Genomic DNA, 13,522 nt, shown 5'->3' on the forward strand with positions numbered 1-13,522 from the left:
ACTCAAGAATTTCCATTCCCAAGCCCGGCGCTGAAACATACGTTTCTTAAGTGTTTTATATGCATAGAAGGGTGAAATATATACTATATACTACGACAAATGTTTGACTAACTGACGCTAAATAATACCTGATGTACCTGTTCCGACTTACTTAGTAAGAGAACTTCGTTTTTTTTTTCAATCCCAATCCACGATAATCTACACACATCCTCCCATATACTTCAAATCATCTCTAGATTACTTATAATACCCAATACAGTGTAAATGTTAAGTAAAATAGTTGTTATACTACATTGTTTAGGGAATAATGACAAGAAAAAAAAAAGTCTGTACATGTTCGAACAACAAGTGCTGGAAAAGCACTTGTGGGTTTTCTCGATTCGTGGTTGGTTGAATTCGTGAATGTGGAACTCGCGGATAAGGAGGGCCAACTGTATCTCCAATCACCTTGGTTGAATGATTTATCATACACGGTGGAAAGTAACCATGACATCAGCACATTAGAAAGATTAATACTTCAGTGCATCAAGGCAAAAAGCTGCACTGTTTAAAGAGTCAGCTTTTAGTCAGCAAAAGATGGAAAATTTCGATAAAGACTGAAACTTGATTAATTTGGTACTTCTCATTTGTTCTTAGTGAAACAGGAGTTGCTTTTTTTTTTAAACATTTCGGCAAGCCATCCACTAGATGCAAAATACTGAAAATATCCAAAGAAAATGACCAATGGCTAAACAAATAAGAATAAAAATAAACAAATAAGAATAAAAATAAACAAGTGTAGGTTCTGGAAATCTGAAATAAAAGAAAAACTACTCAAGATACTCAGAAAACGTTTCTCTTCCCACATACATGAATTATATTGAGAAGCATGAATTAATATTTCTTGGCAAAGTCCAGTCATATTGCTTACATCCCAACCAAGTTTGTTTTTAACCAAATAAATTACGTCAATTTAACAGTCATTACAGTTTGAACATGAAAACCCCAACATGTTGCCTTTTAGAATTCTGATATTCTACCCCATACAGGTTCCAAGACATCTTGAGAGGTGGAACTGATGTTTGCTCTGTAACCTGTCACCATTTCAGAGGAAGAGAAAGGATCACTCTATGCTTGTGAGCAAGTTAAGGGGATTTGCAGTGAGGAAGCACCAGGGATTGCTAAAGTGATAATGATAAGAATATGGAAGGGGGCACATAAATTCCAGAGGCAAAATGCTAGGAAATACAAGAAGCAATCATGGAAAGTTAGAAGTCACATTGACTGACCTGTAGGAAAATGGGCACATTGGACTTTGCAGCAGCCCAGTTAATATCTATTTAGTTTATCAATTTGAGACTTACATGTTCATGAAAATAATCACAGTCAAGTTGATTCAGCAATTTGATAAGTTCCTCCTTTTCAGGCTGTTTGAACCCAGTTAACTGTATTATAGGTTTCTGTACCAGTCCAGCCATCTGCAAAAGAAGAATAAGATCTCATTCGTATTTTGCAAATAGTTCAGTAGTTCCATTTAATATCAAAGAATGTATGCAATATACAACCTGAAATTTTTTTCTTCGCAGACATTCACAAAAACAGAACAGTACCCCAAAGAATGAGTGACAGTAAAAGCTCCCCTACTCTTCCCCCAACGCACAAGCAGCATCAAAGCATCGACCCTCCCCCACTTAGTTCAGCAAAAAAAAAGCATCAAACTTCCTACATAAAAAACTAAGGCATATGACCCATCAACCTCTTCACATATTGGTGAAGAAAAAGCATAGCTTCTCATCAGGAATAGCTGAGAACCACTGCTCTAATGAGCCACATACAGTTCTCATTACAGTATTAACACAAGATTCAAAAATCACATCCCATTCAAAATGTTTTACACCCATTATCTACCAATAATCAAATACCTCTTTTGTACAGTCCATCAAACACATCTTTAATAGCAATTAAATATATTAACTGTTGTCCAGCAAGGCCCTAAGTCTTATCATGGTATAGTCTCAGGATATAAAATAAATTGGAATAAAAGTGAAATTTTACCTCTAGGTACGATGAGACTATGCCCAATATCAATATGGCACTTAGTTTAGATGGGTTAAATTCAACATGAAATATCTGGGGATTAAGCTTAATCGTAACTTGGATGACCTTTATAAACTTAATTATCTCCCTTTGCCGCGGAATGTCGAGGAGGACCTATGTTGGTGGATAAACCTTTCCATCACACTGATGGGCAGGGTAAACTGTATAAAAATGAAGATATTGCCAAGACTTCAGTATTTTTTTCAGTCTTTACCTATCCCATTATCCAATAATTTTTTTAAGATTCTCAATGGACATATTCATCTATTTTTGTGGTCGGGTAAAATATCTAGAATCTCCAGGGAAAAATTGACCTGGGACTATAAATTGGGAGGGTTAAAATTACCAGATTTTAAAAAATATTATTTAGTTGCACAAGCACGTTTTATTGCTTCTTTTTTTGATGAGACAACTATTCCTTCTTGGGTTATAATTGGCTTACATATGGTGGGAGAAGAGATGGCAGAAGAATTTATGTATAAATGGGACTCCAAATTAATTAAAAAGAAAACAAACAATCCTCTACTGAGACATGTAATTTATATCTGGGAAAAAATTAAACAATTTATGGGTCTAAAAAAAGAAATATCCTCAAAGACGCCTCTATCTCAGAACAGATTAATACCCATGACTCTGAGTAATAAATTTCTAGTCACCTGGTATCAACACGGTATCAGGTGCATTGAAGATTGTTATCATCAGCAGAAGCAATTAGCAGAAGCAATTTATGTCTTTTGAGGGACTTGAAAATAAATATAATTTATCGAATAACACATTCTTCTGCTGTCTCCAATTACGATCTTTTTTGAGGGACTGTTTGGGTCCATCACTGGCCCTACAAGGTGCTCAGACATGGAGATTCTAATTCGAAAGGAGAATACAACTAAACTTATTTCTAATATGTATTCTTTATTCCAAGACCAATGCCCAAAGCTTTGTATATACAGATCAAGGGAGAGATGGGAGTAGGATTTGGGCATTGTAATTGATCATCAATGTTGCGCGCATCTATGTTTGGATCGTGTTACCACTCTTATCAACTCTGGATACAGAATGATACTTAGTTAGTCAGTTATTTTTTTTTAATATATACACACCAGTTGCATCTCACACCTGAAAAATACATAAAAATAAACCAGAAATTTCTGACAAGTGTTTCAGGTGTGGCATTGATGTTGGTACCTTTTTGCAGTCCACCTGGCTATGCACGAAACTGAGATCTTTTCGGATAGATCTGGGGGAGGTACTGGGAAAGATTCTGGGGATGGATTTCCCTCTAGACCCAGAATTGTTTCTTCTGGGGAAATTGGCAGTTTTGAAAGTTAACCTCCCCAGGAATAAATCCAAATTTATTAAAATTGCGCTGTCAGTGGCCAGGAAATGCATAGCAGCAACATGGAAATCCGATTCTCTTGTATATATTGATCGTTGGAATAAAGAAATGCAAAGTTGTATACCCCTTGAGAAGATTACTTATACCCTTAGGAATGGATACACTATGTTCATTGAGATTTGACAACCATATTAAATGCCCAGATTTTTTAATCTATTTTAATTTTTTTAAAATTAATATATCCCTTTTTATAAGCTAGTTTCTTTAATTTGTATTTTAAACTGACTCTGAGAGCTGGATGCCTACTCTTCTTTTTCTTTTCTTTTTTCTTCTCTTTCTTTCCTCTGCCTTTTATGTTTTTTTCCCCTCCTTTTCTCTAAATGTGGGGAGATGGTGTTGGGATAGGCATTCTTTTTTTTCCTCTCGGACTTAATGTATTTGAATTAATTTTTTTCCAATATGTATTAATTGAGTCCTTATATTTCTTCTTTTAAAAATTAAATAAAATATTTAAAGTATATTAACTGTTAATATACATTGGAGCTGCAGCAGTGCACAGATTCAGCCCAAATATTGAAAAACCATCACTGAAAATAAGTTCAGATTAAGATCAAATCCAAATGAAGACTTAACCATGAAGACAACACATGTTAAATTCAGTGTAACACACATAAAGTGCTGGAGGAACTTAGCAGGTCAGGCAGCATCTATGGAAAGGAATAAAGAGTAAACGTTTCGGGCCAAGATCCTTCATCAGGAATGGAAAGGAAGGGGGAAAATCTAGAATAAGGTGTGTGGGAGGGGGAGAATTACAAGCTAGAAGGTGATATGTGAAGCTAGGTAAGGGCCAAAGAACTGAGAAGCTGGGAGTTGACAGGTGAAAAAGGTAAAGGGCTGAAGAAGAAGGAATGTGATAGAGGAGAGAGGGAACGAAGAGGGACACCAGACAGAGGGAACTGGCAGGTGAAGGGAAGTAAAGGGGTAAGAGGGGAGCTAGATTGGGGAAATGAAAAAGGAAGTAGGGGGAGAAATTACCATAAGTTAGAGAAATCGATGTTCATGCTGTCAGATTTGAATCTATATTCATTACATTGATACCCAGGATGCTGATGTATTTCACTGAACACTGGGGTAATAGGTGAATAGAATTTGAAAAAAGGCACAACTTATGGACATGAAGCAGCAAGGAAAATATGGAAATCAGAGATTGGAAATAACTAAGTACTAATAAAGATGACAGAGCCAAGCATTGCATGGTATTTTACAGTAGGGCAGCATAGTGGCATAGTCTCACAGTCTCACAATTGCCATCTCACTGCTTCAGTCCAATCACCCACATTCAATCCTGACCTACTCACACAAAATGCTGAAGGAACTCAGCAGGCCAGGCAGCATCTATGGAAGAAAGTACAGTCATCGTTTCGGGCCTAAACTCTTTGGTAGGACTGGAGTAAAAGCTGAGGAGTAGATTTGAAAGGTGGGGAAAAGGAGAAAGAGAGAAAGAAATGCCAGGCAATAGGTGAAACTTGGGAGGGGAGTGATGAAGCAAAGAGCTAGGAAGTTGATCGTGAAAAATATAAGGCCATGGAAGAAAGAAGAAAGAAGAAAGGTGGTAGGGAGGGGAGGTGCACCAGAGAGAAGTGATGGGCAGGCAAGGAGACAACATGAGAGAAGAACAAGGGGATGGAAAGCAGTGAAGGGGGGGGGCTGGGGGGGGGGTGGGTGAAGGCATTACCAGAAGTTTGAGAAATCTATATTCATGCCATCAGGTTGGAGGCTACGCAAACAGAATATAGGGTATTGTTCCTCCAACCTAAGTGTGGCCTTATCCAGGCAGTGGAGGAGGCCATGGATGGACATATCAGAATGGGAATGGGAAGTGGAACCTGGTATGGAAGTTGTCCTGTCCAAGACCGAAAGAAGCTGCAGAAGATCGTGAACACAGCCCAGCACAACACACAAATCAATCTTCCGTCCTTGGACTCACTTTACACCGCATGCTGTCGGAGCAGTGCTGACAGGATAATCAAGGACACAACCCACCCAGCCAACACACTTTTCGCCCCTCTTTCCTCTAGGAGAAGGCTCAAGAGCTTGAAGACTCGTACGGCCAGATTTGGGAACAGCTTCTTTCCAACTGTGATAAGACTGCTGGACGGATCCTGACTGGGATCTGGGCCGTACCCTCCAAATATCTGGACCTGCCTCTCGGTTTTTTTCCCACTACCTTACTTTCCATTTTTCTATTTTCTATTTATGATTTATAATTTAAATTTTTAATATTTACTATCAATTTGTATTCCAGGGAGCGCGAAGTGCAGAATCAAATATCGCTGTGATGAATCAAATGTGATGAGCGCGAAGTGCAGAATCAAATATCGCTCAAGTATCAATTGTCTGGCAACAATAAAGTAACGTAAATAGGTGGCCACTGGGAGTTCCCATTTGTTCTGGCTTGTTCAACTGCATCTCTTTTATTTCATGTACGTCTGTTCTTACCCCATCCTCCCGCCACACTACCAAGGATAGTGTTCCTCTTGTCCTCACCTATCACCCCACCAGTCACCATGTCCAGCACATAATTCTCCAAAACTTCTGCCACATCCAACCGGATCCCACCACCCTCATCTTTCCCTCCTCCCCAATTTCTGCTTGCTGCAGGGATTGCTCCCTACGCAACTCCCTTGTCCATTTGTTGCTCCCCACTGATCTCCCTCCTGGCACTTATTCTTGCAAGCAGAACAAGTGCTTCTCCTGCCCCAACACTTCCTCCGTCACTACCATTTAGCACCCCAAACAGTCCTTCCAGGTGAGGCAACACTTCACCTGTGAGTCTGTTGGGGTCATATACTATGTTTGGTGCTCCCGGTATGGCCTCTTGTATATCAGTGAAACCCAATGTAGATTGGGAGACCGCTTTGCTGAGCATCTGCACTCTGTCCGCCAGAACAAGCAGGATCTCCCAGTAGCCACCTGTTTTAATTTGATTTCCCATTTCCATTCTGATATGTCCATCCATGGCCTCCTCCACTGCCGGGATAATTTGGTTGGAGGAACAACACCTTGTATTCCGTTTGGGTAGCCTCGAACCTGATGGCATGAACATCGATTTCTCAAACTTCCAGTGATGCCCCTACCACCGCCCCCCCCTCACCATTTCCCATCTCCTTGTCCCCCTCTCATGTTATTTCCTTGCCAGCCCATCGCCTCCCTCTGGCACTCCTCCCCCCCCTCTTCTTTCTTTTCTTCCATGGCCTTCTGTTTCTTTCACCAATCAAATTCCCAGCTCTTTGCTTTATTTCTCCCCCCCCCTCCGACAAAGTTTCACCAATCACCTGGTGTTTCTCTCTCCCCTCCCCCTACCTTTCAAATCTACTCTTCAGTCTTTGTTCTGCAGTCCTGCCGAAACATCCACTGTGCTTTTTTTCCCCACAGATGTTCTCTGGCCTGTTGAGTTCCTCCAACATTTTGTGTGTGTTGCTCGGATTTCAAGCATCTGCAGACTTTCTCTTGTTTGTGATACAATCCTGACCTCAGGCATTATCAGTGTTTAAATTTCAGTTTATTCATATGCATAAAGAGATGCAGTGAAACACCTCCAGCAGCGCAGGCATATAGTATTATAAGCAGCATTCACAAGAAAAAAAATAATACAGGACTATTTATAAAAAAGAAAACAACTAGAACAAAAATATGTCCACTTCAGTGCAAAGTGCTCAATGTTGATAACTGCTTTAGCTTTCCTGTATTGTCCATCATCAACAGCGCCTCCGCTAGGAGCTCTGGTCTTCTCTATTATCTCAAAGATGTGCAAGCTAGTATGCTCATTTGCCATTGCAGATAGTCCCAAATGTGTTGGCAAGTAATAGAGTATGGGAGCAGTTGAGTGGAATATGGGATTAGTGTAAATTGGTGCTTTGTGGTCAGCACAGATGAAGTGAGCCAAATGGAATGTTTCTATTTGAACTGTTACATGATACTCCAACTTCACTTGCCTCATCACTGACCTGAACCTACATCCATAGGTCCAAGAGATAGAGGAGCAGAATTGGGCCATTTGGCCCATTGAGCCTGCTCTGCCAATCATGGCTGATCCTTTTCTCCCCTTCTCCCCACAATCTTTGATGCTGTGTCCAATCAAGAACCTATCAAGCTCTGCTTTAACTATAGCCAACCACCTGACCTCCACAGCTGCCTGTGGTAATAAATTCCACAAATTCACCACAGTCTGGCTAAAAGAATCTCTCCGCACCTCTGTTTTAAATGGATGCCCCTCTATCCTGAGGCTGTGCCTTCTTATCCTAGACTCCCCCACCATGGGAAACATCCTTTCCACATCTACTTTGTCTAGGCTTTTCAACATTCAAAAGGTTTCAATGAGATTCCCCTTATCCTTTTAACTTCCACGAGTACAAACCAAGAGCTATCAAACATTCCTCGTATGACACCCTTTTAATCCCTGGAATCATCCTTGTGAACCTCCTCTGAACCCTCTCCAATGCCGGCACGTCTTTTCTCAGATGAGAAGCCCAAAACTGTTCACAATACTCAAGATGAGGCCTCACCAGTGCCTTATAAAGCCTCAGTATCACATCCCAGTTCTTGTATTCTATACCTCTTGAGATGAATGCTGATATTGCATTTGCCTACCTCACCACCGACTCTACCTGTAAGTTAACCTTTAGGGTGTTCTGCACAAGGACTCCCAAGTCCCTTTGCATCTCAGATTTTGGATTTTCTCCCCATCTAGAAAATAGTCTGCACATTTGTTTCTTCTACCAAAGAGCATGACCACGCATTTTCCAACATTGTATTTCATTTGCCACTTCCTTGCCCATTCTCCTAATCTGTCTGACCTTCTGCAGTCCACATGTTTCCTCAACACTCCCTGCCCCAAAACCAATCCTTGAATCACCTGCAAACTTGGCAACAAAGCCATCTATTCCATCATCTAAATCACTGACATATAGCATGAAAAGAATCGGTCCCAACACCGTCCCCTGCGAAACACCACTAGTCACTGACAGCCAACCGGAAAAGAATCCTTTTATTCCCACTCACTGCCTCCTACCAATCAGCCAATGCTCTAAACATGCTAGTAACTTTCTTGTAATACCATGGGCTCTTAACTTGGTAAGCAGCCTCATGTGTGGCACCTAGTTAAAGGCAATCTGAAAATCCAAATATACAACATCCCCTACATGCCCTTTATCTATCCTTGTGCAAGCTCCTCAAAGAATTCCAACAGGTTCGTCAGGCAAGACTTCCCTTTTTTTTTGAACACACTTCAAAAAGCCTTTACTATGCACTTTGATATTGGTTGCTAGCTTCCCTTAAAATTTCCTCCTTTCCCTCCTAATGATTCTTTTAGTTGCTCTCTGTAGGGTTTAAAAAGCTTCCTAAGCTTCTGTCTTTCAACAAAGTTTTGCTTTATTGTATGGCCTCTCTTTTGCTTTTACATTAGATTTGACTTCACTTATCAGCATGATTGTACTATTTTGCCATTTGAATATTTCTTTGTTTTTGGAATACATCTATCCTGCACCTTCCTCATTTCTTCCCCAGAAGCTCGCACCGTTGCTGCTCTGCTGTCATCCCTGCCAGCATCTCTTTCCAATTTACTTTGGCCAACTCCTCTCTCATACCACTGTAATTTCCTTTATTCCACTGAAATACTGCTATGTGAGACTTTACTTTCTCTCTATCAAATTTCAAGTTGAACTTAATCATTTTGTGATCGTGGTCTCCTAAGGTTCTTTTACCTTAAGCTCTCTAATTACCTCCGGTTCATTACATAACAATCAATCCGGTATAGTTCATTCTGTAGTAGGCTCAATGACAAATTGCTCTAAAAAGCCATCTCATAGGCATTCAACGAACTCACTCTCTTGGGATCTATTTCCAACCTGATTTTCCCAAATGACCAGCATGTTGAAATTTCCATGACTATCAAAACATTGCCCTTTTGAAATGCCTTTTCTATTTCCTGTTGTAATCTGTGGTCCACATCCCAGCTACTGTTGGGAGCTGCATATAACTGCCATCAGGGTTCTTTTACCCTTGCAGTTTCTTAACTCAACCCACAAGGGTTCAACGTTTTTCGATCCTATGTCACATCCTTCTACTGATTTGATGTCACTTTTTTACCAGCAGAGCCACACCACCCCCTCTACCTACTTTCCTATCCCTCTGATACAATGTGGAACCTTGGATATTTAGCTCTCAACTACAACCATCCTCCAGCCACAATTCAGTGATGGCCACAACATCATACCTGACAATCTGTAACAGTGCAATAAAATCATTCACGTTATTTCTTATACTCCATGCGTTGAGATAGAACAATGGTACGTACAGTAATTGCTACCACTTTTTGATTGTGCATCCCTAATGCACTGATACACACCCTGCTGCTGCAATTATGTCCTATCTCCTGTCGGCCCTTCCTGACAGTTTGACCGCGCGTTACCTTTGCTTTTTTTACATCCATCCTATCATGAGTCCCTTCATTCTGGTTCCCACACCCCTGCCAAATTAGTTTAACCCCTCCCCATCCGCTCTAACAAACCTGTTCATGGAAAAAAATCGGTTCCCCTCAATTTTCCTCCTGAACACTGACAGAAAAAAGGTATCCAAAAAGGGAGACAAAAACCTTCAGAAACTATGACTAGCATGGACAAGAAAGAAGCATTTGCCAATGGCATCCGTTAAAAATGTTGAGTGGCTGATTCTTTCAGAAATTCTGACTGTCACCAATATTTGCTTTCAGGCAATTCCATTTACTGCCAGCAAATTGATTCACCACAGCCTTTCAAAACACTAGCGTAGCTTTCAGTCAATTGAAGAAGAGTACTCAAAGAACATGACTGATAAGAAATACTCTGATAACAGCAAGCAATGTTTCCCATTTTGCATATACCTCAGCAATTTGGACTATCTACAGTAAGCATACCAAGGCACTAGAAATTCACCACCATCGCTGCCTCCACAAAATCATTGAGGCCTAAGTTACACTAAGCTCATCTCCATTGGATAGGCATGTCACACCTTGAGATCAACAGGGCTTTTGCTGGGAGTTAGTTTTCTCCATTATTGCAAAGATGTACAAGTTAGTACAGTAGTTTTATTGGCCACAGTAAATGACTGACAACAAACTGTCAAAACAGATAATTTATACAGCATCCTTTCATGGAAAGAGATTACTCAATAGAAAAAGTGGGGAAAAAATCAATTGATATAATTGGGCACCATAATAACATAGTGATTAGAGTGAAACTATTACAGCTTGGGACATCAGAGTTCAGAGTTCCAATCCTGATGTCATCTGTTAGGAGCCTGTATGTCTTCCCTATGGAATGTGTGGGTTTTCTCCAGATCCTCTAGCTTCCTCTCACAATCCAAAGACATACCAGTCGTAGGTTAATTGGTCACTGTAAATTGTCCGACGATTAACTGGGGTTCAATTGGGGGTTGTTGGGCAGTGCAGCTTGAAGGGCTAGAAGGGCCTGTTTCATGCTCTATCGCTAAATAAATGAATAAATTTTAAAACTCTCCTTAATTTTGGGAACCTCTGGTTCAAAGTGGAGAACAAATAACTGAGATGGCATTGAAAACCTCAAATCCACACATCAGGCATGTACGGAAACCTTGCATAAATAGCAGAAAGGCCATACCTCTCTTCACAAACCATTTTCCTGCCCAATATATCAGAACTGAAAATGAAAGATAATCTTTTTTTTAAAGATGAAGTTAGATCAAGCTGACAAAGCTACTGTGGTGGATGATTGCAGATTTTCAACAGACATTTGTTAAACGTCTACTGAAGCCCATCAGTCCTTATGGGACATTGGTTACTGACAAAAGCTTGCCAGAGTCCTCAGTCCTGTGTTGGTCTTTCAAGGTTTCCCAGGTGTACCCCATCTTCTTGGTGTACCCTTCCTCTCCCAGGGCTGAGGACTTTGGTTCTTCTGTTGATGTTTCTGTAGCACCAGGTTTTTAAATAAAATGTGATTGCTAACCTCATGTCCAACACACCTCCTTTCATAGCTGGGCTTGGGACTGTCCATGGCAGAGTTATTTGTTTAAGTGCCACACCATAAATTCAAAGGTTAATTTTTTTTAAACCAAAGAACGTATGCAGTTTACAACTCTGAGATTCTTGTTCTCCAGATAGCCACAGAACAAAGAAAACTCTAAGTCAGATTCAAAGAGGAACAGGAAACCCCCCACACAAAAAAGAACAGCGACACGATCATCAACCTCCCCAACCACCTGTCCCCTGCACAAAACAAAAGAACATCAGCCCCAAATGCCCCTCCCCAATCCTCTAACTTCCCACTAATTTCTGCTCTATTATATCTTTGGCTTTTATGTTGGCTTGGACTTCCCTTGTTAGCCATGAACGGTAGCACCTGCAAGGGTTCCTGCTCAGGATACGAGCGAAGGCCAATGGCAGATCCAGTAGGTTCAGTAACTGAACTTATGATGGACAAGGTGGATGAGCTAGGACCTCAAATGTCAACAGCTATAGTATAGGCGGATGAACACTTGGGAAGAGAAATGGTAATTTCTTTAGTTCACCCAACGGTGGGCAATAGTAAACCACCGCTGCTATTTGCGAAGAAAACCATGGCCAAACTCACAAAATGTATCATACAACAACAGCGTCAAAAGGATCTTCAAGACAGCTCTGAACATGCTTCCCTCGGTAGGGTTGATTCTGGTCAGCAGAGGATCCCCGACCGTCATCAAGCTACTGCTCATAAAATTCAAGTAACACAAAAGAAAATTATTGCCACTTGGAATGTAAGAACCCTATATCAACCAGGAAGATTGGACAATGTGATAAATGAAATGGAAAGACTAAAAATTAACATCATGGGAATTAGCAAAGTTTGTTGGATAGGTGCTGGAACATATCAGATTAGAAATAAAACACTAGTTTATTCTTGTGGAACATCCTGTACTAATGGAGTAGGAATTCTTATGGATGAAAACATGGCAAGAAGTGTTTTAGGACATTGGGCAATATCGGAAAGCGTGCTCCTTGTTAGATTCAGAGGACAACCATTTGATTTAGCAATTATACAGGTATATGCACCAACAACAGATGGAACAAATGAGGATATAGATAAATTCTATGAAGAGCTTGAACAAGCAAAGAATGGATACAAATCTCAAGATATTGTCATTGTCATGGGAGATCTAAAGCTAAAGTAGGACAAGGTACTGATGGAAATACCATAGGAAAATTTGGACTAGGGGAAAGAAATGGGTAGAATGGTGCAAGATGAATAATCAGGTCATTATGAATACCTACTTTAAAAACCATCCAACACACTTGTGGACCTGGAAAAGTCCAGGTGATAACACTAAAAATCAAACTGACTTTATTGCTATAAACCAAAGATTTAGAAATTTTGGTTTCAATGCAAAACGTATCCAGGTGCAGAATGCAATAGTGACCATAACCCAGTAGTATGTCATGTAAAAGTAAAACTTAAAAAACTAAAGAAGCAAAAACCTGAACAATCCCTTGACTACTTGCAATTAAAGAAGAAAACTTAAGACAAAAATTCACAATTGAAGTAAGGAATAGATTTCAAAGTCTAGAAATAGAATCTGTTGAAGATGATAGCAATAGTAGAAATGAAATTTAACTCTCTAAAGGATGACTTCGTAGAATCAGCAAAGTCAGTAATTCCTAAAAAAGAAAAAAAGCACAAAGAATAAATGGATGACAGATGAAATCAAAAATGTAATGGAAGGAAGGAAGAAGTAGAAGGCAAATCCTATAGAATACAAGCCCTCAGATAAAAAAGTTAAAAGCTTATGTCAAAAAGCCAAAGAAGAATGGTTAAACCAGGAATGAGAGCAAATAGAAAGAATCCCTATTACTGATCCAGAAAGGTTACATCAACAAATCAAGAATATCACTGGTAAAGAGCTCCTCTGTTCTTCCAGTGGATGTTTGAAAGCAAAGGAAGGTACCATTATCATGGAAAAAGGTGAGATTATGAACAGATGGACTGAGTATATTCCCAGGAATTGTTTGAAGACAATCGAGGTGAAAAACCAGAAATTAAGAAAAACATTGAAGGTCCAAGTATTTTA

At 40.0% G+C, this 13,522-nt stretch overlaps 1 protein-coding gene across 1 annotated transcript in view; it reads right to left on the reverse strand.

Annotated features, from left to right (window-relative positions):
* The window catches only part of slf1 (SMC5-SMC6 complex localization factor 1), a 140,331-nt gene that overhangs the window by 110,380 nt on the left and 16,429 nt on the right, over positions 1-13,522 (reverse strand). The window contains exon 2 of the mRNA XM_072281213.1: positions 1,344-1,457. Coding sequence (XP_072137314.1) covers positions 1,344-1,457 — 114 coding nt within the window. The remainder of the gene's footprint in view (positions 1-1,343; positions 1,458-13,522) is intronic.

The sequence above is a fragment of the Mobula birostris genome, chromosome 17, assembly GCF_030028105.1.
Source record: "Mobula birostris isolate sMobBir1 chromosome 17, sMobBir1.hap1, whole genome shotgun sequence".
NCBI lineage: Eukaryota > Metazoa > Chordata > Chondrichthyes > Myliobatiformes > Myliobatidae > Mobula > Mobula birostris.